The 26,684-nt window shown below is 48.9% G+C and overlaps 1 protein-coding gene across 2 annotated transcripts in view; it reads left to right on the plus strand.

The window, feature by feature from the left end:
* The window catches only part of LOC125741873 (tetraspanin-9-like), a 93,019-nt gene that overhangs the window by 54,330 nt on the left and 12,005 nt on the right, over positions 1 to 26,684 (plus strand). For both annotated transcript variants that reach the window (XM_049013351.1, XM_049013341.1), the window contains one exon: positions 26,486 to 26,677. In XM_049013351.1, coding sequence (XP_048869308.1) covers positions 26,486 to 26,677 — 192 coding nt within the window. The remainder of the gene's footprint in view (positions 1 to 26,485; positions 26,678 to 26,684) is intronic.

The raw sequence follows: 26,684 nt of genomic DNA on the forward strand, positions 1-26,684 counted from the left end.
TGGCCCCACCATGCATCCTGCCCCCCAACTGTGTGACCAAGTCCTGATCTCTATCAAGGGCGATCAGATCAGACAAAAGGAACTGTAATCATTTCCTATTGGTGTGGGACACCAAATTCCCCGTGTGTGTGGGGGGGGGGGGGGGGCTGGGACTTCAGCCTGTCCTGTTGCTGATTATCCTGACACTCAGATCGGCCACCTGACCAGAATAGCGCCAGGCTGTGATGCATCAGCTTCCCGCTCCACAGCAAGTCGTGCTTTTATTTTATGCAGAGAATTAATCTTAAGGCAGTTCTGCAAGGATAACACAATGCCAAGCATAATGATTGCGAAACGTGTCCCCCGCACCAACGGGAAGGGGGGGGGGGGGGGCACGGTGGACTTGTGGGTGGCGTTCCCAGGACGGACAATGTTCCCGTATTTACCGTCATTCTGCTTCAGATTCCATGAAGATTTAAACGACAATTAGTAAGAGCTGACATGGGATTAATCTTCTCAGCCATTTAGACTGTGGCTCCAGAATTCCTGCTTATTTCTGAAGACGATACACAAATGCATTTACTGTGTGCTGCCGGTTTTAAGAAGGAGGGAAACTGTGCAAACAGCCAACAAGCATGTAGATCACAATCATCGATTGCATGAAATGATCCGTATGTCTATTTGAATTATTCGTCTTTATTATCTCCTATTCGGTAATTTGAACATCTCTTTGCAAAAACCGGACACCTCTGTCGTTCCTTACACTCGTTACGTTTTGCTCTCTCGCTCGTCACGCTCCCTCCACACCTGAGCACGGCCGCACGCAGTGAACTGGAGAGAATCACGCGGTGTCTGGTCTTAAAAAAGGGTTGTCTCTGAGTGAGCAACTGGAGACAACAGTAACAACTGCCTCAGCGGCACAGCTCCCGCTGAGCGAGTGATGGTCTCGTCACCGCGGGCAGCAGGTACGGGGGCCCCCCCTGGGGTATTTTTGGTGCCATGGAAGTTAACGGTGCCTGTCACGCCGAAACTGAAGTGTTTGTTCCGGCAGAAGTACCAATGTGTGAGGCTCGGAGGTCGGAGACTTTGCCGTCTGTGGACTGTGTTTGCCAGATATCTTCATTTTATGGTCCCATTGAGGTCGGTCGAGTGGCAACCGTAACCTTTTGGGGATCGTTTAGTTCCATCCATCTCCATATAGGCCACCATTTAACGTGCGTTACATTCGAAATGTATAAGGAACCTGTGTTTGATGAGGCACTAATTGGTTCCTCGGGCTGAAAAACGATCCCGTCGGGTCTGTAACATTCTGTAATTGAAGGCAGTGCGTTAAAAACAACGACCTGAATAAAAGGCTCGTGTGTATTTATTTACCTCTGTCTGCACTCTGGGAAAATCAATGCCATTTAAGACCTTTAAGGAATATAAAAAAAAATCAGCCGGCTTGTAAAAACAGTCGCATGTACTCTCTTCGTTTTGTGGTAAAAGGCAGAATCTCACTGGAAACCTTGCAAGAAGGAATGTCAGGACTGTAGAATTTCGGATAACTTTTTTTGTTAATATTGCCTTCTGTCCTTTTTATAGACCAGGCCTTAAACCTGTCCCCAGATGCACCCTGCTGACAGTGGAATCGATGCTAATCTGCTTCTAACCGCTGAATTAATGCGTATTGTTAGACGGGCCCGCAGGCTGCAGTGCTCAGCGCTTTCTCAGGAGCAAATCGGGGGCTGATCAATGCAAGTCAGCATCCACTTGCCAATCTGGGAGCTGCTTGTGCCCCCCCGCCCATCCCATGTGTAGCTATATCTGTTATTTATTTATTTATTTATTCCATTCTTCATAGAGGCCTTCCGCTCGGTTAATAATTGATCAAGTGGGGGGAGACTATTCTCAAATGTTGTTTGCTCTTCTCAAATGGGTGAGACGTTCAGACCTTTAAACAAGTCGCTACAGGAGCTTTTGCAGTGTCTGGTTCCCATCCACGTGTATTTATACGGGCCACACTTGTGGGAATCATGGGAGTTACTGGTGATTCCCCATCACTCTCGCCAAACCACCCTGTTTTCCAGTTCCATCTGTGAGCAACACCTGATCGACATCTATTAGAAGATCTGTAGTGTTTTCTAATGGGAAAATAAGCTTTGGCATATCAGAAAAGCTAACTGTGTGGAACTTTCTGCTTCTGGCCAGTCTCGTCAGATTTTACCTCCAGCCACAACTGGATTAAACAAAAGATATCCGGCCTCCAGTAGTCGGTATTCCCGCAATGTTTCTGAAGTTACCTGTGAGATTTCTCCGGGGACAGGTCGTCTTCAACGTGGTTTGAGGGACCGAGATCGCCGTCTGCATGAGAACGAGCCGACAATGTGGCTGTCCCTTTCGGCCGGAGTGGCCGGGAGCCGCCGCTGACAGGAAGGCTTTGTTATTGCTGCGTATTTGCATCAAACGCTCCGGCGCTTTTGAATTTTTTTAACTTTCATGTATAATGGACGTCGCAATTGTTTCCATTCCCAAAACACATGAGCTGACTGGATATTAAAAAGAACAAAAAATGTTCATGCAGGACATGATTCTGTAGCAGTATTATTATTAATGATAATGTTTTTATCCGTTTAATTAAATTAGCATAAGTTTTTTCTTTTTATTTGAAGCCTGTTAAAAATTTGGGTGAGGCCGGGTTCAGGGGGTTTTGTCCCATGGGTTGGACTGGCACCATGTTTTCGAGGCTGGGGTAAGATCTCCTGCAGTGATGCTGGATTCAGGCAGGCGGTTTTGGGTTCCAGGGGCTGGAACGGCACTGCTTAGGTCATACAGTGGTTTAGCTTCTCTTCTGAATACTTGATCATTCATCAACGGCCTGAACATCTTCAGACGATCGTGCTGCGCTGCTGTGACCTTCCTCTAGTTTAATTAAGACCATCCCCACATGTTCACTCATCGATTTAATTACCTTGTCTCAATTAGAAAGAATAGTCAGCCATAAGAGTCGAGGGTTGTCAGGGATGCCCGCATTACAAGTTTTGAACAGAATGCAAGCTTCCCTGTTGCATATTAAGTCTTGGAGAGTCTCTTGTTTAGCCTCCTATATGAGAATAGCTAGAAGCGGAATATTCTCTACTGCGGATGGCGTCAGACGATCTTTGGCTGTGAGCGGAGGCTCAGTGATTGAGTGAAGTGATTTTCTCCTCTTGTTTTATCGAGCTTATTAAGAGATTCCGGAATGCGGAATGGCTGGTTGTGTGGAGACTGTTGGAAGGTGGCCAAGATGAAGGTGTGGGTGGTCATATGTGAGGCACACATCTTCATTACTGCACTCTTCCCCTCGTGTGCGATACCCTACAGCTGAATGCTTTGAAACATTGAAATGGATGGGACCTTTTGCCGTTAATTGATGGATCTCGCTTCCAGGAAATAGGCTGGTTTTGCGCAGGTCTGCAGTGTTACTTCCGTGGATATTTGGGTCAAGGGATCGGCTGCGATGTCCTTATTACTAGTGATGATGTCCCGCTCCACTTTGTCGACTTGAGCTCCTCTTTGCTGGAGCCAGCCTGCCTTTCCTCGTATCTCCCTCCCCTCTCTTTGCAGATCTGTCCCACGGATTATAAGGGGTACTTTCCCCAATGCCTGCCTTGACCAGCCAACCGTGGTTTTGGCCCCCAGGCCTGATGACAGCACGTGTCAACAGTCTCTACGGAGGCGACTCGTCTCCTCGCGGCCTGTTGTGTTTCGCTTCACAACCTTGTGAAGACACATGCTGTCTTCTGAATTTTGTTACCCCTCCAAGAAAGTACCGCCATCGGTCATGGTCACTTGTAAAACTAAATATACAGCAAGGAATGAGCGAACCAGGGGGACTTGCACACTTGCGCAGTTTAATTTAGGTTAATTTAAAATTTGCTGCATTTAAATCTTTAGGCAAATTCTGCTTCATTAGTGGGCAGTTTTCTGGTTTGCTCAAGGCACAGCCCAAACCAGAGTGTACGGGCAGTCAATTGTCAAAGTAGTACATTTTATTAAGAGTGTTTGCTGGTAATTTTCTGTAATTAAACACAAAGATAAACTATAGGTTTTCGTCACAAGTTTAATGACGCAGATTGGAATTGCCTGATGCAAGAAGCAGTCGATCTCAACGAAGCTCTGGAATAATCCATCTGGAAATAACCAGGATTGTTTTTTCCGGGCTTTTAGCTGAGAATTTGAATGGCGTGAGGCTTTTTGTGAAATCACTCCATTATGACACATTAGAGAAATGCCTTGTATGAAGATGTCTCTGTACTTCATGCCTCAGGGGCCTCTTGTCCATTTTGGGAGGGATGTGCAGTGAGCTGGATATTTGCATGGAGATAAATTCAAAATATGAAAATGTAGTGCGATTAGTGAGTAATCTGCGTACACTCGAGACTAGTCAGTGTAACTACCTGTGTGCTCCATGATGGGGTGGAAAAGGGCGCCCTGGGCACCTGGTTCTGCTTAGCTTGGATACATTTTTTGTCTCGGTCCAGTTCATGATGTCATGCTCCAAACACACCTATAGTCAGTTAAGGAAGAATTTAGCTCAGGAGGGGTTGTGGTCTGCCTGAAGTGGGGGTCCATGTGTTGAAGCCATGTCACCTGGAGTGAGGAGGGTCAAAATCACATGTTCAATGGGGCATCCCCAAACCATTATGCTTCTTCTCAAACTCGTTTAATCCCCCCCATTGCAGTGCTATGCCGAAGATCTGCGCCAAGCACAGCTAGCGGGAGTAAACGCCCGCGATCAAGACTGACAAGCTGCACAAGGAATCTTTTGTCACCGGAATAGGTCCCGGTTGTGGATTAGAGTTGTCCCCAATTGCTTTGCACGCCTTTGAATAGCAGCAGACCCTAAATCTCCGTACCGCAGATAAAATCCCCGCTTTTCCTTCATGCACTTACCCTTTGAAAGGCTGAATCTGGGATGCCATACACTGTAGATATCTTTGTCTCTTGTGTATGAGTTTCAAACGGCGTAGGCAGAGGGCTTTGTAGGACAAATTCCTGATGGTCTAGATTTCCATTCCTTTCATGCTGTAGAGTGGATTCCGCTTGTGTTGTGCATGTCCCTTAGGGACCATACCTCCCTCGCTCCCACCCCTTCAGGCAGCACCCAAGCCTGCTCATGCAGGTGATGGCTGCTCCCATGCATCTCTGGTTGGAAGACGAGCCCTGTTTGTGGCACTGGGGGATGGTTCCTCTCAGTTACCAGGTACCACTCGGGCTTCCTTGGTGCTACTCGCGTATGTTCTGCAGTGAAGGAGAAGCCAGGCCACTGAGACATTAGCAGAGGTATGTAGTTCCTATCCAGAGAATAAATGTCCAGATGAAGATTTTGTTTCAACTAACAAGTTGAGTATAAAAAGTCACAGTCACTTAACTGGTTGGTTGAAACAAAATCTTGGTCTGGACTTTCTGGACATGAGCTGCCCGTCTCCGGACATTAGCCTATGAATATGCACAACCACTGGCTGCCATGTTTTTAATGTGCCCCCGAATGCTGAAAAATTAGCTTTTATTCAAGGATTTATTCAAGATCTGCCACTGAAAGTTCTGCTAGTCATGCTGATTCTCCAATCATTGTGCTAGTGACTCTTACTGAGGGGTTCAGCATCTCCTGAATCTCCATGTTTAGCTTTTGGCAGGTTGATTCCTGATGTGTGTAATGTACAAATTTACCTGGATGGGATCAGCACCTGTGATTTTGAAACTGACCTGCATTTTAGTGTTTTCCAGGTCAGAGGGGTTGAGGGATTCATCAATGGAGTCAGTACAGCATTAATGCTGTTAAGACTCACTTGGATGACTCCCAGAAAATAATAAGTTATCATCTGAGGAACTTTGTGAGCAGCTGTTCTTCCCCAGACCTGTGCTGTGTTGACTAGTAGACAAAACTGAACTATGATGCATAATGACAATTTGCGCTTTACACATTAATATATAATTCTAATGCAAGTCCCCAAGAATGTGTACATGTTTCTGGGTGTTAGTAAGTGATCCCAGCCCACGTGTCCTTAAAGCAGAGACACGCGTTCACATTTACAGTGACACATCTCTTTTTGTATCTGTGCCTAAAGCCCTTGGGCTGGGTTTGTAGTTCTGAAAAATTCATAGCACCAGCTCACAGTTGGGGGCAGCCTCCCTCTAAGGAATGCTCCCTGCCTAATAAAAGATGACAAAGGCTGAATGAGAGCTGAAAAAGTGAAGACACCTTTTCAGGCTTGGAAATAATGTCTTAGCATTTGGCTAATCTGCTTTAGTAAATCCCTCAAACGTTCCTTTAAAATGTTGTGGAGTAGTTGTGTTGGTTCCTTCTCTGCTGAGTTGATAAAAGGCAGCCGTTCACTCGGCCTATTTCACACGCACAGGCGCCCGTTTTTAAATGTCTTTTTGTATCATGTTTACAGTCTGCTTGTCAGGCCTCCCCGTTATCCACCTATCATAGAGGCACCTTTTCCGTCTGTGCCGTTGGCTAGTCTAAGACGTCCTTTAGTCTGTGCCGTCAAAGCAGAAGCAAGCAGCACTTCAGTAGCTGTGAAAGCGTGGCCTCCTTGCTCGATGTTTGGAGACCAGAGGATTTATTACTAGGCCTGTATAGCGAGGAGTCCAACATTCCTCTGTATGTTACATCCTGATAATCTGCCCAAGGTCGGCAGTCGGCAAATCGGCCCTTAGCAAAGTCACGCTCCTGAAATTTGATCTCAGTCGAAGCTGCTTTTGTCTAATCAGGTAGATGGGTGCGTCGCTTAGGCTGGGGCCCGCTGACGTGTGCGATGGGTGCATCACTTAGGCCGGGGCCCGCTGACGTGTGCGATGGGTGCGTCGCGTAGGCCGGGGCCCGCCGACGTGTGCGATGGGTGCGTCACTTAGGCCGGGGCCCGCCGACGTGTGCGATGGGTGCGTCGCTTAGGCCGGGGCCCGCCGACGTGTGCGATGGGTGCCTCGCTTATGCCGGGGCCCGCCGACGTGTGCGATGGGTGCCTCGCTTAGGCCGGGGCCCGCCGACGTGTGCGATGGGTGCCTCGCTTAGGCCGGGGCCCGCCGACGTGTGCGATGGGTGCCTTGCTTAGGCCGGGGCCCGCCGACGTGTGCGATGGGTGCCTCGCTTAGGCCGGGGCCCGCCGACGTGTGCGATGGGTGCCTCGCTTAGGCCGGGGCCCGCCGACGTGTGCGATGGGTGCCTCGCTTAGGCCGGGGCCCGCCGACGTGTGCGATGGGTGCATCGCTTAGGCCGGGGCCCGCCGACGTGTGCGATGGGTGCATCACTTAGGCCGGGGCCCGCTGACGTGTGCGATGGGTGCCTCGCTTAGGCCGGGGCCCACCGACGTGTGCGATGGGTGCATCACTTAGGCCGGGGCCCGCTGACGTGTGCGATGGGTGCCTCGCTTAGGCCGGGGCCCGCCGACGTGTGCGATGGGTGCATTGCTGGCTGAAAGCACCGCTGTCCAAGAGCACCGCTGTCTTAATCTCTGTCGTTTGAGGGTCTCAGAGCGTCCCAATCATTTGAGATAAGATGGGAGCTTTGGGATCGTGGTGACAAGCGTGGGCATTTGTGTCATGGGTAGTCGGCCTGGACAGTCATGGTGGCAGCATCTTGTCTGCCAGGAACAGTGAGACTCTCTCCAGAACTGTGCTACTGTAAAATGCCCAACCAATGTTATGACAGCGCTGGGTAAACAAGCCCTATTTGCATAGTAAGGAGAAGCAGTATTCATTCCGGCAGTGCTGACTGACTGCAGTTTATTTTATGGAACATCTCTACTAACATATTTCAGATATTAAGTGATGGGTCGATTTGCCTTTAAAAGACTTTTTGAAATGACTTCCTGCTCATTATTCTATTGGTTCCCATTGGGTTAAACCAGGCAGTGATTGACTGTCATCGACTTTACGGTCTTCCTGATAACTGGCTCATGTTCAGCCCCAATGGGGGGGTGCATCTCTCCTACATCTGGTTTGATGCTTGGTGGAGATGGGATATAATAGGCTTGGCTAATGGGGGCTGAAGATGGCTGAGAGGGAGAATGCCGAAGTGCTCTCGAGTCTTTGATCACAGGCCTCCCTTTCCGGCTTCCCATTGCAGTAAAGGTACATTTTCTTAAATCATCCTTGTTTTTCTCAGTCAGCAATTATCGTGCTTCAATGGAGGACTATTTGGCCATCTTACATGTGACATTTGGTAGCCTCCTTATTTAATTAGGAGGATGACTAATTGTCAGCAGTGTCATTTTGGCGGGGGTGAGGCACGGAATTAGTCACCAAATGCTGTTGTTCCTACTCTGTGTAGCTTGTGGCTCTGTTCAGTGCCGTGATCCTATGTGATGTTCGTAAGGGAATGGTAGTTTGTCGGGTTAGGGTTAGGGTTAGGGTTAGGGTTAAGCAGCCTTAACATCGGCGCTGTAGCTGGTGTCTTGAACAGCCCCTCCTTTATCCCCCATCATGCAAAGCTGCAGTAGGTGCCTGAACTTGGGGGTGACTATAAACATTAGCAGGAACTTCAAGGGTCATGTAGGATAAAACTCTTTCCCAGAATCCTGCAGGTCAGTGTTGGGGTTTAGCCACTCCAGTTTGGTTTGATCTGCCCAGCTCATGGTTGTCTGTTTGCGTTTTATTCAATTGCACAACATGCGGATGGGATAGAGGAGCATTTGACAGTGTGCTGACGACGTGTTACGTAACTTGTTGTCCAAAGCCATTAAGGAGAAACATGGTGATTGGGGAAAAGCTGTCACACGGTGGATTCATTCCCACCTGCCCACTGAGGCCAGTTTCCCATCTTCAGCCTGCAAACCATGTGGTGCAGTGTGGAGGCTGGCGTCCCTCTGGCTGACCTGCGCCTCCCCCAGCGCCTCCTCCAGGGCGTCGCAGGAAGGCCTGCACTCCACCCCACCCGCCCCCAAGACACTTTGTGTTTGTTTATACTGCTTGATTGCTTTGGCTGCCAGCATCTTTTTTTTAATCCTGGCAAGTGATGGATAGCGCTCTCAAGAAGAGTCCCCCCTCCGCTAAACTCAGTCGATCAGAAAACACACAAAACTGCGGGGTGTCCTCAGCGAGGACTGCAGGAACACAGAGACACGTACGGTTTTATTTGAGAAGCCCCTCAAACATTAGCTTGCACTCCAGATACATATAATAATGCGCGTGAGTTTGACCTCGTGGTTAGAAGCCGTGCAGCTTTTAAGCGGCCTAATATGCATTTTAAACTGCAAACTGGATTTAATTAGCAGGTATGGGACAGCTTTATGGGGGGTATTTGGTTGGAGGGTGATCTCTTGATCTCTGTTAACTGCATGCTCAGGAGTTTATCGCATATTTTACTGAGCTTTGATTTTTATTGCGTCCTTTGCTTCTGTCTGTGATTTAACAGGCTTGAAAAAGAGGCTATAAAATCAAGGATGGGCATTTGATGGTGTCCCGCCCATCATTCAGGCAGAATAGTGAGCAGGCCTGAATGATCAGGATTACCTGGTCATGTATAGGACCATGGCCTCCCCGCCCCATACGTTTTTACTCGCGTTAAATATGTTTGTTATAGAGCACTGACAATGAATGTTAAATTCATGCGCAGTCCAAGCTGAAGTATCTCACTGGGAGCATTTTCGAACGTGAAGAGGTGAGTCTAATAAATGGAGGGTAATGGGCAGGGGGCTCGCGAATTTGGGCAGCGGCCTAGAACCCGCATTCCCCCGGGCGCCCTGGGGACCAGCCCTGCTGCTAGAGGAGGCCGCCTGCTGTGGGGAGAGAGCCTGGGCTCCCCCCGACTGCCGCAGCTCAGAGTGCCCCAGTGGCCACTTCCCACAATGCGCCTGAAGCCTGCAGTTGGATGTGAGGCTTTGAGGCCCCGGTTCTCAGCCCCGCCGCCCACCCTGAGCACCTCCACCTCCCAGTGCCGACTCCTCGTGCTGCAGTGATGATGCCCCCATCTTGAGCCCTTGTTAACCTTTTGGAATTTGAATAGAGGACTTTGTCGCTCTTTTTATCTTCACAGTTTCCCGCACCCGTCATTTAAACGGCTCCTGACCTTTTAAAAGCCAGCATCTGAGTGCCCGGAGGCTGCGGCTAATTCCGACTTTGATGTAATGGGTTGACGCGGGTCTTCAGGCGGTGGCAGGTAGAATCACGCAGGCTAATTCTTTACGCGTCGCCATGCCGCGGTTACAGCAGACGTCCTGCAGAGCAGAGCGCGGGATCATGCGGTCCGTATCAAAACGTCGGCGTACCAGTTGAAGGTCAATCCTCTGCTGTCTATGGTAAGAGTGATGATGCCTTTGATTCCCTCATGAGCATCGGCCATTCTGGCCTTTGAGCAGAAGGCTTTGTCGGGCCTTTCTGAGAGAGTCTGCGTGGGGTGCTTCCTGCCTTCGGAGATGACCCCCACGCATTCATGCTGTCTCAGCCCAGTGCGTTTCCCACAGAAATCACTCCTCGCAAATGGACTGAATAGGCCAAAGATGCTATGGTCCTCGCTTTCGCCTGTTACACGTCTAAGCAAACACACGCAACACTGTTCCTCTGCATTTATTCATACCGTAGTGCACTTACAAACATTCATATCGCAAGCACGTTTATTTATTTATGACAGACTGGGATCTAGAGCGGGTGACGGTTATTACCTAGCGGAGCAGTGGGTACAACGTGGACAGCAGCGGGAATAAGGACATAGATTGAAAAGACTGAATTTTACGTCAGTCCTGCTGTCAATTATATATCACGTTTCCATTTCCAATGCCCCAGCTATCAAAAGCCGGCCGTCGCCATCCTCATAGAGCTGAGAAACAGTTTTGTGATGGTATATAAAATATCTCATAAACAGAAAATCAGTTTTATTACCAGCGCATTGGCCATTAAAAGCATCCCAGTAGACTGTCGGGTTCTTCGGGAGGCTCTGATGGATACCTGAGAGCTCATGAGGAAGGTGAGTAGTGTAAATGGTGCTCAGGACGTATTGTCATTCTGTGTTGCCACCGCGGCTGTCCGGCCCAAAACGCCACCACTGCTGCACAGGGAATCAGACGCCAACGCGATTTATCCTGAGCAGGCGGGTGGCTCGTCTACCAGGGCGCTGTCAGCGGGATTATTGTGCCTTTGATCTCGTGGACAAAACTTTGGAAGGAAACTGGCTGAATCTGAAGTCGGATTGTAGTTTGATCTATAGGCTTTGGCTTGTTTAATCACACGCTTTGCCCTTTATGCGATCAGTAGCTGTCTGCGGATCTGTGCTTATGGTAATGTTTCCATGAACTTACCGAATTTCAATTTTATTTTTCTCCCCCTCCTCTGTCAGTGTCTGAAAATTAGTAGTTGTGTCATGTCTGATTAAAGGTGGTTTCAGTTCTGGCCCTGAAATAACAGTTTGGCTATTCTCTCAACCCAGTTCAATAACTCTCCCACATCAAAGATGGAGATTTGACTAATGGTTGGTTTTATGTGTAATTCAGCTACACCTGTTTGGCCTGCAGGACGCCGCTGATGGCGGCCGATCTGGCCTCCCTTCGTGGTGGGGTGTCGTCTCCCGCCGAGAGTCAGCCTGCCAGCTTGTGCGCGTCTGTCTGTTATCGCACGTTTCCGGCTGAGATGCCACTCTTCTGGGGACGTGGGATTGGCTGTCCTCTTCAGGGTGTCTGAACACTTGCACTCAAACAACTCATAGGGCGTCCTGCTCGCTCTGGCTTAGCACATGTCTTACTGAATCAGAATCCCAAGCAGATTTATTGGCCAAGTGTGTTACGTTACACAAGGAATTTGGTTCTGGCGGATGGTGTCTCTCAAGTTAGACAGACAGTATACAGACAGTGAACATATAATTCACCGACAATACACAAGCAATTTACAGATTAAATACGAGACAAGTGATATATATAAAATGCCAACAGCATTAATAAGCATCATGTAAGGGAAGGAGATTCTATAATATAGTACAGGGAGTAAACACAGTCTGGTAGATGATACTGGTCTCCTACTTTTCTTTTTTCCCTCCTGTCTGTTGGGGTACATATGCCAGTTTCTAAAGGGCTTGTTTTTGCTGGTTCTTGGGCAGGTTTAGTTGAGGTGGCAGAGACGCTGTGGTTCTGTCTCTGCGTGAAGCTGCTCGCCGTTTGGTCTCCGGCAGCACTGCCTGTGTCGCTGTCCTCCTTCTGTCTGTCTTCCACGCTCCTCAGCGTCTCCCTCAGCGTCTCACTCCCCGCAAGTGGCTCTCCGCCAGATGTGCATGTTCTCCTCGGAGCTCCCCATGCTACCCCCCTCTCCTCTCTCTGGGGGGTGGGGGGAGGACAGCTGCCTAGCTGCGGAGTGACGGTGCCTCGGCCCCCGTGGTCCCAGGCCTCTCCGGGAGCAGTGCTACTTAACAGCGCAGCTGCTGTAAGTCGGATTCGCAAGGACCGCGGCAGTGCGTGCTGTGTGCCCAAAACGGCCTCTTATTAATCATCTCCAGGAGGAAACTGCGTGCGGAATTAATGCGGATGCTGATTGGATTTCTCCAGCTTTGCGCTCCATCCCATCCTTAACTGCATCTGTCATGCACCTTTCTGTCGTCGTCCTCCACAGCCTGAGGACTCACTCTCTCTCACTCTCTCTTCCTGAGAGCTCTTCTTCCAATGCATCGCCTGTGGTGCTGTCGTGTTTCAGCCCACATGGGGGGGGGGGATATGATGCCTCAGGTTGTTGAGGATGTTCGAGGTACTCTCAGTTCTGAGCGATGAGCGGAACAAAGAACAGGTGAAGCCTGCCCCCCTGCCATTCATCCCGAACTCCCACGTGATGACGTGGTCCCTGGCGAACACGCCGCCAGTGCATTCCTGCTGATGCGCGACAACAAATGCAATGTCATCGATTCTCGCCGTCTGCTTTTCACTTATTGGTGATGGCCCCGTTTTTTTGTCCTTTTCCGAGTCCAAGGCGCGTAGCGGAAGATTCTTCCCCGCTTAGTTGTTGTTAAGCGAGGGAGGGGCGCGTCCAAGGTGGCCAAATTCACTCTGGAAGGGCGTTCCTCGTATGTCTGCACGTTCAGCACTTAACGGCGCCCAAAAACTCTTCAAAATGTCGTGCTCTACCTTCTGAGATGATTAATGCCACGGGTCCGTCGACCATGCAGCATAATCGCCTTTGCCTTTGCTGTCTAAAAAGTGTGAGACGCCTCTTAAAATTACTTAATTGAGAGCCAAAGGAAGGAGACAGTGGGGAGGGATGCGAGTCCTGGTACTGCAAAATTTTGTCTAAATACGCTTCCAAATATTTCTCCGGCGGAGTGTTTGAATGCACGGAAATGAAAGCCAATTCAACAGGCACTAGACGCGAGGGGCGGTAATTTGGTGTGTGTCGGCAAACACAGTCTGCCAGTCATTAATCCCCTAAAGAATATGAATTTGTCCCTCCCCCCTCCCGCTGGTATGGAGCTGTGGGATGGAGAGGGAGGATGATGGCCAAGCCAAACGCTCACACTGTCTCGGGAGGTATTTATTTTCAGGGTCTGGGTGCAGCTTCACCTTCCCTGGCAGCTGCCCTGCCAGGCTGTCAGTAGAGCGTGTTGGCTGATGTCCGGGCCGCTTGAGCGGATTCACGCTTCCTCTCGAGCTCCTGGCCGCGCTGCCTTCTCTCTGGTCTCTCTTTACTGGGAATTTTGGCACTGATGTGTTTGCGACAACTAGCCAACAAACCTTGGGTCCTAGTCGCTAAATGTTTAAAGGAAGGTTAAACAGGGGCCTGATTAGCTTGATATTCTTCAGTTGATTTTGCCAAAAATGTAGGAGTAGCCAGAACATAGGAAGTTCTCGACTGATGCATGTAACCCTTACGCAAGTCAAATTGCATGCAAGTCAAATTTACCTTCCTATATTCAAGGCCCCTTATAGCATAAAACACATAAGCTAAAAATATACTAGTGATGTGTACTAAAGGACATAATTTAAATGAATGAAAAGTGTAAATTTACTTATGCAAACTCTATTTTTGCTCAAGTGCAGATATGCTGACGTTGGTTTTATGTAAGTCGAGAGCAGCTTTTAATTTCTTTTTTAATTCTCTTGATCTGCATGATTGCGGTTAATTGAAATCCCCGGGGACGTAATGTCACCGATATCTGTGAAGGGATCAGTATGCAGAGGACAGAGGCGGTGAGTTCGCTCCTGCGGCATTAGTTTCCCGCAAGAGCGTTATCGGCTGCAGCTGCCTGTCGTGGGTCGTCTGCAGATTCTCACTGCACACTGACACTCTGGTGTCAGAGCTGCTATACTACATGCGAAATATTGGGGGAGAACTGGATTTATTTTTAACAGAAGCAGTGACTCTTCCATAATCCACCCCCTGTTTGGTTCAGATTTAATTACTGCATGGATCAACAAACTTCATGCTGCTGGAAATGAATCGAAGGTGGATCCAAGTACTAGGAGCAGTTCACGGTCCACACACCATCTGGACTTGGGCGTATGGCTGTGACACTTGTGAGAACTTCTGTCTGAAGGCCCCTTGTGTTCATCCAGATGTTCAGCTGCTCCTGTTTTAAGCAGTTTTCTCCCTTAACACACAGGAGAAATTTAAACTCACGTCACCAGTGTGTATGTGACGCTAACCTGTTAATCCACTCTGGTCTCGCCAGACCTGTGAACTATCCAGTATTTTGTAAACGCTTATTTTTTTTGCTGCTTTGCAATTTCTCTGTGCAGATGAAACAATAATAATAATGGATGCAGCTGTGGATCTTTTAATGTGCATTTTATGCCATTTATGGAATGGGGAAAAAAATTAAATGAACGGTAGGCAAATAGGCAGCTGATGCTGAATCCGAATGCCAAGCTTTTAATAAGTTGTACTACACGGAAGCAGAAGGTACAGAAAGCTCCCCAAAGCTGGTCCTAAGGGGGGATGTTCTTTGACTGCCTTTGTGTTGAGTTGCACCCTCATCTTGGGAGACGGCTCATCCTGAGAGAGTCTTGAAGGTCTTATTATGTGAGGGAATCCGTGGGTTGAACCGAGGCTGGTTCCTGCTGTCAGACGCACTTACTGCTGACGATTATTTCTCCCCCTCCCTTTATGGAAAAGAGGATGCATCATCAGAGTGTCTCAGATGGGGTGGGGTGCAGGTGAAGTTATCAAATATTGAGCGATGGGGGGATGTATCTCAAACTGCAGGGAGAACGAGAGCGTACACATCCCTTATTCCTGTCAGTGATGTGCATCTCATTTCTGGGGGCAGGAGGGAGCTATATATATTCCATATTTTATTTGCATTTTTTTACAGGGGTTTATCTTGGAAGCTTCTGGAAGTGCCAGTGGCGTTTAATGCCTGGAGCTCTGTAGCTCGCATTGGCCCTTTGAACCCTGTGTCCAGTCCTGTAGGTGCCATCTGCAGCAAGACCTGACCGAGGCGCCCCAGTGGGACCAGAGATCGCTGAGACATAAGTGTCGGGTGAAAGAGACCTCTTCAGACTTTGGTTCTCTCCTTTGGGGCCAAGCCGAATCAAACCCAGGTGGCAGAGTGTAACCCAGGCCTGGCTTTGGGTGCAGGTGGCAGAGCGTAACCCAGGCCTGGCTTTGGCGTGCAGGTGTCAGGCTCCCCAGCCCTGCACTCCTGACCTGCTTAACAGCCTTAACTCTGATCTCTGCCTTATGGGCGCCAATCTTGTCGTCCTTCCCAGTACTTTCCACTTGCCTGACCTACTGTTACATTCTCCCCTGGAGTGGTTTTTCTGGACTGGGGTTTAAGTTCAGACAGATTTCAGCACCCTTCCACCTCTGACGGGCAGCTGTCAAATTTCCCCCTGGACTGGGTGTAAAAGAAGATTACATCAGTAGGCTCAGGGCCATTGGGAGGGATTCAGAAGGATTCGTGTAATTTTTTTTGAGACGTCGTTTATGCAAATGCATTGCTTTTTTCTACAAGGAACGTGCTTCGGTTAAAAGCAACCCAGTTTTTCCTCAAACAGAGTTCAAGTTGTGCCATTGAGAGATACATCAGCAGTGTCCGGCATGATCATTGGAGCGATGTTAACGTGGAAGGAGTCAGTGTGGTTTGGTGCCTGAGAGAAAATCAATGGGATGTTGCTTTCACTTCTGAAAAACATTTCATTTTATGCAGTCAGTTGAGTTTTTATGGGTCTTTCATGCTGTCTCTCGCCCTCTGCTACTTATTAAGGTATGGGCAGCTTTCGAATTAAGGTACCCACTTAAATCCGAAATGCCGAACGTCCCCCCCCCCTTACCTTGATTATAGTCATGGGATACAGGGCAGTGTGTCCTGGGTCCAGATGGTCGCAGCGAGGTGTGGGTTTGGACACGACGCGTGTTTGTTGCCGTGGGTAGGAACTGGGCATCACGTCAAGCTTTGCATAATGGGCCATATTGTGTGGGACCTCTGGTCCAAATGAAGTGCGAAGGGCACGGGACAGGCAGCGGGGGGGTTGCAGTGGAAGCGATGGAATGGGAAAGATGGGCACAAGAGAAATTATATTTGTCACTTGACCTGGCGGGACTTCAAAGGCCAGCACTGACAGTCTGCATGTAATTTTTAAGGTGGGGGACATAAGAGGGGCCAAACTTATTACCCTATGATGTGTTTTGCATTGGTGAGTAACAGGGGAGGGTGCACTCTGGCAGCCAATCAGCTTTCAGCTGGAGCCCCTCCCCCCATGGTCCGGTCCCTGTATACCCGCCTTGTGGTCAAGAAGTCACGGCACTGGGCATTTCATTGTTCTTAGTGGCCCTTTTTAGATATGGAAAAGTTTACATAATCCATTAATAATAACTCCCCCCCCCCCCCCGCCCTGGGAGTGCATGGATATTTTCTCTAGATGAGGAGGAATCGTGCTCAGGCAGATACGCATTGCAGGAGTGGTCATTGCTCTGAAGAAAAGGACTCATTTTAATAACTTCCTTTTTTATGTTTTATAATAATGCACTCAGAGCGGGAACAAGAGTTAATGAGTGTGCTGTTCAGAATGAAGAAACCCACCAATCACTGTGAGCCCCTGCAGGATGCAGTTTGATGGACAGGAATGAAATCGGTTGTGCACAGTCAGAATACATGTAGAGTGATGGCGTTGATGTTGTCCTTGAGAGAAGCGCAGTCTGTCCCAGCGAGAGTGACGCTTTTGAAGACCCAGCATTCAGACAGTGTTGTCAGATTGCATTGGTATGGGATCACAAGGTAATACAGCGTCCACACCGCTTTTTGTCAGTAATGCCGGGATTTTATTCTGTTTTTTTTTCTTTGTTTAGCTTGCAGCTCATCCTGCCCGAAAAAGCCAGACCCTCTGAGAAATAATCCACGGGGATTACAAGGTGCTTGCTTGGGTATTTGAAGAATTAATTCTTGGGTAATTTCTATTTAAAGCTAAAAATTGCATGGCTTTCAAATTCAATTACAGTGAAATAAACAGACCTGCACCTCACCAAATACATTTAATTTACACTGGAAGAAACTTAACCTTTACCCTCAAAAACATTTCATAAAATTTTTACTGAATTGTGTTGTTACTATGTACACCAAGTCCAGTTTTCCTCGTTATAATGGCAAGATGGTAGCTGCATGTCTCTCTACCCAGAATGCCATGCTGCAAGTCAAGCAAGAGAGAGCTATAGGCTGGACATGTCTCTCTACCCAGAATGCCATGCTGCAAGTCAAGCAAGAGAGAGCTGTAGGCTGGACATGTCTCTCTACCCAGAATGCCATGCTTGCAAGCCAAGCAAGAGAGAGCTGTAGGCTGGACATGTCTCTCTACCCAGAATGCCATGCTTGCAAGCCAAGCAAGAGAGAGCTGTAGGCTGGACATGTCTCTCTACCCAGAATGCCATGCTTGCAAGCCAAGCAAGAGAGAGCTGTAGGCTGGACATGTCTCTCTACCCAGAATGCCATGCTGCAAGTCAAGCAAGAGAGAGCTGTAGGCTGGACATGTCTCTCTACCCAGAATGCCATGCTGCAAGTCAAGCAAGAGAGAGCTGTAGGCTGGACATGTCTCTCTCCATGTCAGCAATCTAAATATACAGGTAGTACATAGGTCTTAGGATGTTCTCTCCTCCCTGTGCCATGGGTCATTTTGGGTTTCAGTTTTGTGAACTTCCTTAAATTTTTTTTGCCTGCTATGTTTATAGATTATAGAGTATGCCAGTGATACTATTGCCCCCTAGAGGTGCAAACCAATGCAGTGGTGTCAGTAAGAAGCTGACTGGTGGTAATGACCATGTTGAGTTATATGCGAAATAACGTCTTCCTGCATTTGAGCAATTAAACAAATATTTTCTCGCTTCCTGCGTGAGCTGATGGCCTGATGATCTACGGGGTGAAGCCTGTATGCGAGCTTGTGAGTGTGAAGAGCTCTTGAGGATGAATAGGGAGCATCTTGAGATGATGAACAGGATCGGACCTCTGACATCTGCCTGCCCCTCTCAAGCAAGCATTAGCCAGTAAGGTTTATGGATAAATATCAAAATGCATTTCAGTCAGAGGTGTGAATATTTATCATGGATCAAAGATAAACAAGGCAAACAAACAGCTGAATCTTTTATTGCTCCTATGAATGTAATGAATTGCTCTCGGCCGTCGCTGATCAACGTTTCATGGAGAACGATAGATCTGAACACAGAGCCGGATTCCGAAGCCGTGTGGCGTTTCGGAAATGAGCCTTTCAAGAGGGTTATTGGATGGAGGAAGAACAGCAAAGGATGCCTGGTGTAGTAATGGGGGGGGGGTTAAAACAGAAAACTAACCCCCCCCACCCCCACACCATGAGCTGAGAGGTTGAGTCTATAACTAACAGTTCAATAGCAATGCCTGGAGCCCACTTGGTTTCACCTCACACTTACTGAAGGAGCAGAGGTTCGGAGGTGACATCGTGGTCGGTTATTGTTGTATAAATTCCTATCGCTTTGAGACTTTTTGGATTCTACTTTATCACTTTTTGACCGCTGTCTGGCAGAGCGTTTTACACACACACACACACACACACACACACTGGGGACATACACAGCACAGAAAATTGATTACCCTGAGCAGTAGAATAACACAGGGCACAGCCCCCGGGCAGTGAGCTTATGTGGATTGTTACCATGATCCATGGTCACTGGCGGTTGGGCCAAAATATATTCATGTGTGCTTGTGAGAGACGACCTTCCTGTCCTGTTACCTGTTCCTAATGCATTTTCTTTGTGCCGACCATTAATGAGTCCATCCACCAGTGATTCATTCTGTCTTTCATTGGGTGCACGTGTGTCCTGTCTCTTAGAACAGGTTACACAAATGTGGCAGTGCGTGGCTCTATCATTTAATACTGCCCACGATTGGAAGGTTATTGGTTTAAATCCCCTGACTGGTAGAGTGATGTCACCCTTGTGGCCTTGTGCAAGGCCCTTGATTCTAATGTCCCCGGAGCTGGCTGACCTTGCTTCTCAATTAATTGCTTTGCATTAAAGCGTCAGCTAAATTAGTAACTAGAAAGCCAGTGTAAATCACTGTGGCCTTAATTGGTTCAGTGGACATTACACATTGAACAGATGGCTCTTTGTCAGTGCTTTGAATTATATTTTTGTATCTAATCAAGCCATTGTTTTATTATTGGTATCTTTTTGCTACCATAACATATAAATGCTTCCCAGTTTTTGCTATATAAGTTAAGTGATCAGCAGATTTGAACCCATGACTGAACCAGTCATGCCACTGGAGCCCCCAGGTACACAAGCTGTGGAGTTAGTCCCAGAGCAGGCTAGGGGGTCAAACTCCCCTTAACAGTGATTGGTCCCCTGGCAGAGCATGGAACCACATTGGTTGCCAGACCTTCTAGTGATGTGACATTGCAAAAGCAGTCAAGAGATCCCTACAGGTTTAAATAGAGCTGACATCTGCGGAAAAAAATCGACGGGTAGGTTGATGCTCATCCGTTCTGAAATGTCAGGGATCGATACTCTGGTTGACTTTTTCATATTTTCTTTGTGGAGAAAGTTGGAAATGAATCTAATGTATATCTCAGTACTCTGTGTCTGGTGTTCGTGAAGGTCAGCGCTTCACCGTTCCATGGATCTCCTCTGAGCATCTTCACTGCCCCTGAGCTATATGTAATACCTCAATATCAGGAAGAATCTGTGTGTTTATGATTCTGCCGCAGCCTGGGCTGTTCTTTCATGTTCCTCTGGGTAAATTTCTCATGCTTACTTGTATTTCCATGATTGGCACCTGTGGTTTCCCGCTCTCCTCATGGCATCGCATTAACGAAGCCTGTGATTTCCTTACAGCGAACGCCCGCAGTCCCGACGGCCTTGCCCAGCTTTGCACTTTCAAGCTAAGCCCATAATTTGTGCAAGTCCCGTGGCTCTGACCCATAGAAAGAGCCCCTTTGGTTTGTAAACCACCGTGATCCAATCATTATGCTCTGTGAAGATGTCAGACCACAGGATGGTTAATATCAGAGCTGATTCTGCACTCTGTGTAAGGGCACTTCAGCCACTCTCCTTTCTTTGGATTGTCAGTGGCAACCCTGTGGAGATCTGATCCCCCCCCCAGGGTCAAATTTGAAAAATACCCCTGGTTAATATCCTGTATCATCTGTCCATGTCTTTTAAATGTTGGTTTCTAAGCAGCCCTACGATGAAGCTTTACGCACATAAAATGAATAACGGCATTCTTCTGGAACAGGTTAGTAGCTGATATGTCTGGAGCTCATAAAAACGTCCCCATATCTGCCCCCCCCCCACCTTGGCATAGGTAGGGCTGCACAGCCCAGCACTGTAAAACCTGATTCTACTTCCCACTGTTCTGTGACTCCGAGGTCAGACTGTGGGAAGACGCCACCCAGGATAACTTTAATATTCTCGCTGCAAAATAAAGTATGAAATTCTCATTCTCAGCTCGAGCGGGTCGCCCTGCAGATAGAGACATGGTGCAGGGAGAAAAATCTGAAAAATAATGCATCCCTGCAACCGTGAGGGTAGATGGAGAATGTCATAGACCCAACTGGGAATACAGATTAGAAATAGCCTCTGAAAGGCTGAAATGCAGTTTGAAACGGTTATTAGTTAACACTGTTGCAGGATATCAATCCCAGCATGCTCAGCATCAACGCCATGCATGGCATCCGGTCCTGATGCATCGCTGGGTGGAGACTAGATGTTGGTATGTCACGAGGGGAAGGTGTTACTGCGATTTTTACACTCAGCGTTTGTGGAGTCACGTCAGGGCGAGTGGGGGCATCGTTGATTCTGAGCGTTAGGGTCATCGGGGGGGGGGGTGATCTCTGGCCCTGAGTTCTGTAAGTGCAAGTGGGGGTGATGAGAAACTTAATGAACGGAGGGGGTGTTAGGGGTAGCAGCTGTACCCTCAGGGGCTTTGTGTTGTTGCCTTAACATGCTGCTTGATAGATGCTAGTTCGTCATCCCTTCTTTTTATAACTCCATTTGGCTTTTCGTTCTGCCGTAACCGAACCGATTAAATGGGTGTCAGAAGCAGTCACATTTCTCTTAAAAAAAAAAATAGTTACTGATTCATTTAACCTTCACGGTCCCCTCCTATGGAGCCCACAGCGAATATCCCAGCTCTGGGGGGTATGGAGTTACAGGCACTTTGGGTTCCTGCAGTGTGACCGCTGGACATTTCAGCTGGGGAACTCGGAGGAGGGTTAATTCATCTGCAATGGGTTGCCTCCCCCACTCTAAACGCACAGCTGACAGGCCTCTACAGTGTCTCTTTGGTGTCCTTAAATGAGATATTGGCTAATAAATGCCAGTGGGGCTTTTACAGTAACTGTCCTGGGGAGGACGGGGTAGTGGATGACCCCAGTGTCACCTCAGGCTGACCTCAGTGGGGCCTCAGGTCACCAAAGGTCAGGGCACTGTAATGAAACTTAATGAAAGTTACTGCAGGATGTTATTGACGCTGTGGGAACATGTAAACGAATCCCTCTGTACTGAAGAAGATGTTCTCGATGTTTTCCAGTATGGGATTCTTGGCCAGAGAGTCCAGTAGAAACCATGATTCTCCCCCACCATAAGCGGGACTGCTTTTGCTCCCAAAGGGGACCATCTGCAGGAGCAGAGCCCCCACTCCTCCTTCCCCCAGAATCCCTGGCTCTTGTGCGTCTTGTACTGTTTTTTGTCTCATAATTCACCTCTGAGAGCTCTTGGATGAAATAAGGTAACGCAATCGCAGTGTCGAGTCCCTATCGCGTGGTCTGTTTGCGGAGCTCGGCTTGCGAGAAAGGCTGGCTGCCCGTGAAAACCCGATGGAGGATTCTGGGTAATTCATCATGAGTGGTTAATGGAGAAGGCGACGTTGTTTTAAATACGGATACCCCGCCATCAGACACCATAAGAGTGAGCATCTAATGTGACGTTAATGTGGTGTGAGAGTCGGCAGTAAACGTCTCTGACGCCAGTGGAGCCTTTCTGGTCCGTAAAGGTCTGTAAATGGGTGTGGTTGGCCGTCACCCCTGTCAAAGTCTATAAAGCTCTTTATTAGTCGAGTAACATGCTGAACTGTCTGGGTTTCAGAGGTCGTGTTCCAGGCTGCCCTCGGAGGATCCTGGTTTTATTGTGGGAACGGGGTCCTCTGGTTCTCCCCGTCTGTCTATCACAAGGCTGTGGATTCCGGATTCCCCTTTTCAGTTTCCCGACATCCTGTACACCCCCTAAGCCACCTGGCATTTTACCTTGTCTCCTCGCTGGAGGTGGTAGCCAGTAATATCGCTGCTGACTTTAGGGTTGGCTGGGCAGGCTTTTATATACATTCTGTCACGTAAAAGGCCATTGTTTCTGTCTAATTACATGTCGGTGTGAAAATACCTCACAGTAATTGTCCGGCCTGCATTCGATTTTTCGGAAAGATTATTGATGGAAAATTCAACCCAGGAGTGAGGAGACAATGAGCAGCTTGCGATGCGTTTCCTGTAATTTGCTCAAACGAATGTGATGAAGTTCCTCAGTCAGATGCAGCGTAGGGGCAGGAAATTCTGCTCCGTTTGATCACTGTAACGCAGGCACCGAATGCCGCCATTTTAAGGGACCATCCTCCTGATGATTTACTCACTGTTTATGTTTTCGTCCCACCCATCATCCCAAGGGTGTCTTTTAATCATCTGTCTTCAATGGGCAGATTTCCATTTTGCGTTACCCTCCACTTGTGTTCCACCTGTACCTTTCCATTAAAAATCCTTCTGTAATGAGTGACTTCCAGTCGAAAACATCTGACATGCACCCTATCGGGATTCTGTCAGATGATTTGACCATCATATCTCAGACAGTAGCAACACCTCTCCCAATAAGATCGATCATATATTAACATATATGATGTTTAACCACTTATAAATAGAGAGCCGATCTGGGAAGCAGTTGACCACCGAGTTGGAGACCTGCACGTACGAGATGTTTACTGATGTATTTTGTGCCAGTGACCTTGTCTTCCCCGTTCTCTGATCTGGAGGCTCCCCTTAGTTTGTACTTCAGCCCAAACTCGAGGAGGCAGGACTATAACATAGGAGGAGGAGCATATAACACATGCAAAAAATGATGACCCCCACAAACCCCTCACACGAATCTGCCGTCTGGGCCCACAAAGCACTCAGCCTGCCTTGAAGCAGTGGAGAACTGGGGACAATATGTTGAATTTTATTTAAATTTTTATAAAATGGGGTGGGTGTGCCCTCACACGCAAGGGAGCGGGCACCGGGGGGGGGGGGGGGGGGGCAATGGGGATCGGAGGTTGTCCCGTTACTGGTGGGGGGGGGTTGAGGTAGCTCCTTACAGGGTTACCCAGTACAGCGTTTCAATTACACAGAGCAATGGGGCCATTTGTCTGGTAAAATTGAGCTATCCCTCACACCTGCAAGATACTCCTAAACCTTAATGTCCCTCGTCGCCCCCCTGTAAACACTGTCCTCCGCAGAGCACTGTCGCAGCTACAGAGGACAGTCTTCCTTCTTGTTGTTACCACTGCTATTGTTGCGGCTGCTCATTCCACAAGTCAATAGGAGCTGATTTGTTTTCATCACTTGCCACGAGAGCAGGTATAAGACAGGAAGCTGTAATTGTCCATAATTATTCAGAAGGAAGCGGCACACCTTCTCCGAACAGCAGATCACAGCTGCCTGAGTACTACAGTCTGGAGAATTTGTGAAACCCTTTGAAATTTTGCATTTGCGTACGTTTGAGTATAAAAGGTGATATAATCATGTGGAGGCTGGAATTACCGAGGTCTGACTCAGGCGCCGCTTGGACGTATGTCTGAGACTGAGGCTGGGGCTGTAAGGATGGGGAATTACATTGTTGAGGAAGAAGACTCCCCGAGCAAATTCTTATCCTTGGCGGGTATGAAGACTTTATTTATTATCTGTTTGTTCTGAAGGTGCTCCCTCCCAGCACCTGCAGTGCTGATGCAGGCCTGTGATTAGAGCATCCCAAGGAGATCATGAGATTTCAGTGCGGATCAGCCAGACGGCAGGAGCAGATGACCGATGACGATGATCCATCGTGGTGACCGCGAGCCGGGGCATTCCCAGCCCTTAGACCAGGGGGAGCTTCTGGGATGAATTTGTGGAGCTTAGGAAGATTAGGATTATGGGACAGGTGCCGGATCGTAAGTCATCCGGGAACTGATCCCTGACCAGGAGCAGCCACAACGACAAGCACACTGCTTTCTGCCAATGCCAAACCCAAATGGAGTGTTTATTTTATATACTCATACCGCTTTGAGTCAGGAAATTACAGATTATAACACCTGGATGCGGGGGGAAGGAACCATTTTAATGATGGCAGGGAATTCCTGCTGGGAATTCATGTTTTCTTGTCAGATATTTCCAGAATGAGCTAAACTCTCTCCCAGCTGATCCTTCCCCAGCATCGTAGCTCTTGTAGGTGTTTTTCCATATTTTCGGGTGTCTCTTAAAGCCCTCTGGGCCCATCCTGGAGGAACGATGGTCTCGCTCTTATGAATATTCTCCCCACGGAGATGGTGGCCTCACCTGCCCTCTCTGGGCCCTGCCTGCTTCATTGCACTTTCATGGCCACGGCTTAATGCTCTTCCTCGTGACCTTCGCAGGAACTCTCTTCCTGCTCTGATGGAAGCTGCACTGTCAGGCACTAATAAAACATTTGGTAGGAAGAGCTGAGCCTTCATCTAGTTACTGGGGGCACTTTGCTCCTGGAGCTCCTCTGCGGTTCTCTTTGGGTGCTTTTCCACCGCACAGAGTTACGGCACCTGGTGCAGTGGAAAAGCGCCCTTTGTCTGCATTTGTTTGTTTATTTATTTATTTTTTTATTGCCTGGAACTGATTGCTGATTATTGCAATTGGTTAATAACTGTGTCGAGGTGTTTGCACTCGGGTTTAAGCCTTGCCTTCACCAAATCAATTCTACAATTATTTCCCCCTGGAATCAATAAAATTAATCTTCTCTTCTGTGTGCCCTCATGAAGGGTGCCCCCCCTGGAAGCCGCCCCAAACCCCTCGCCCCCCCCCCCCCCCCCCCCCATAATCCTAACATGAAGCAGACTGGCCTCCCACACTGGATCGCAGGCTGTGTTCAAAACCTTTGGGTCTTATTAGTGCAAACAATTCTCTTGCCACTCAGACCAGACGTGTTCATCCTCAAGCTCAGTGACTGAACGCTCTGTTCTCAGGCGAGAGTGTCGGGGGCTCCCAGGGAAGCTTTGCCAGTCAGCAGTTTCTTCAGCTTTTCGCATTTGTGGTTTTTAAACAAGGAGGTTAGAGTCGTCTCGTCTGTATTCCGTGTGGCTGCTTGTTAGCCAGTGACACTGGCATGTTTCCGCCCCAAGGTGCATGTCGCCTTGGATTCTGGCCACCCCCAGTAAGCCATGTCCCCCACCCCCCCCTAATGGTATCAGGCACAGGACCAAGTCCATCTAAATGATTAATGGGCTGAAACTGTGCAGCAGGAGGCCTGTCATCTCCAGGGGCAAGTGGGCCCACACCCAGGGGGGGGGGAGAGGGCCCCGGGGAGGGGGGGGTTGTGTGTCATGGGGTCTGGGACTTATGTGCACCAGGTCTGTACAGCTGGTACATTAAAGTGGAGCCCGGCCTCTGATTACGCCGACATGTTCTGTGACACAGAACCCCCCCCCAGAGATAAGGCTGTTTTGCACTCGGTAGGCCTGACCTTCGGAAATCCCCTGGCCCCCCTCTGGCTCGCCCCCCATGCCGTCATCTTATCACTTTATAAGAACTTTTATGAGTGTGTTTACTAATTACTGCCTCCCCAGAGTCAGGTGAGGTTCTGACAGGCCAGACCCGTTGAAATAGGTGCCTGTTTAAATCTATCCCGTAGCATTAAGGCCACATAGGAGCGCGTGTGCGCAGGTGCGCGTGCGCAGGAGTGCGTGCGCAGGAGTGTGTGCGCAGGTGCGCGTGCGCAGGAGTGTGTGCGCAGGAGTGTGTGTGCAGGTGCGCGTGCGCAGGTGCGTGTGCGCAGGAGTGCGTGCGCAGGAGTGCGTGCGCAGGAGTGCGTGCGCAGGTGCGCGTGCATGCTGTGCAGCCTCTCCTCACGCGTTCCTTCCCTCCCTCTGCAGCTCTGCGGCTGCGGCCTGCTCGGCGTGGGTATCTGGCTCTCCGTATCGCAGGGCAGCTTCGCCACCTTCTCGCCCTCCTTTCCCTCGCTCTCCGCCGCCAACCTGGTCATCGCCATCGGCGCCATCGTCATGGTGACGGGCTTCCTCGGCTGCCTGGGTGCCATCAAGGAAAACAAGTGCCTCCTCTTGAGCGTGAGTT

Source organism: Brienomyrus brachyistius, chromosome 1 (genome assembly GCF_023856365.1).
Source record: "Brienomyrus brachyistius isolate T26 chromosome 1, BBRACH_0.4, whole genome shotgun sequence".
Classification (NCBI taxonomy): domain Eukaryota; kingdom Metazoa; phylum Chordata; class Actinopteri; order Osteoglossiformes; family Mormyridae; genus Brienomyrus; species Brienomyrus brachyistius.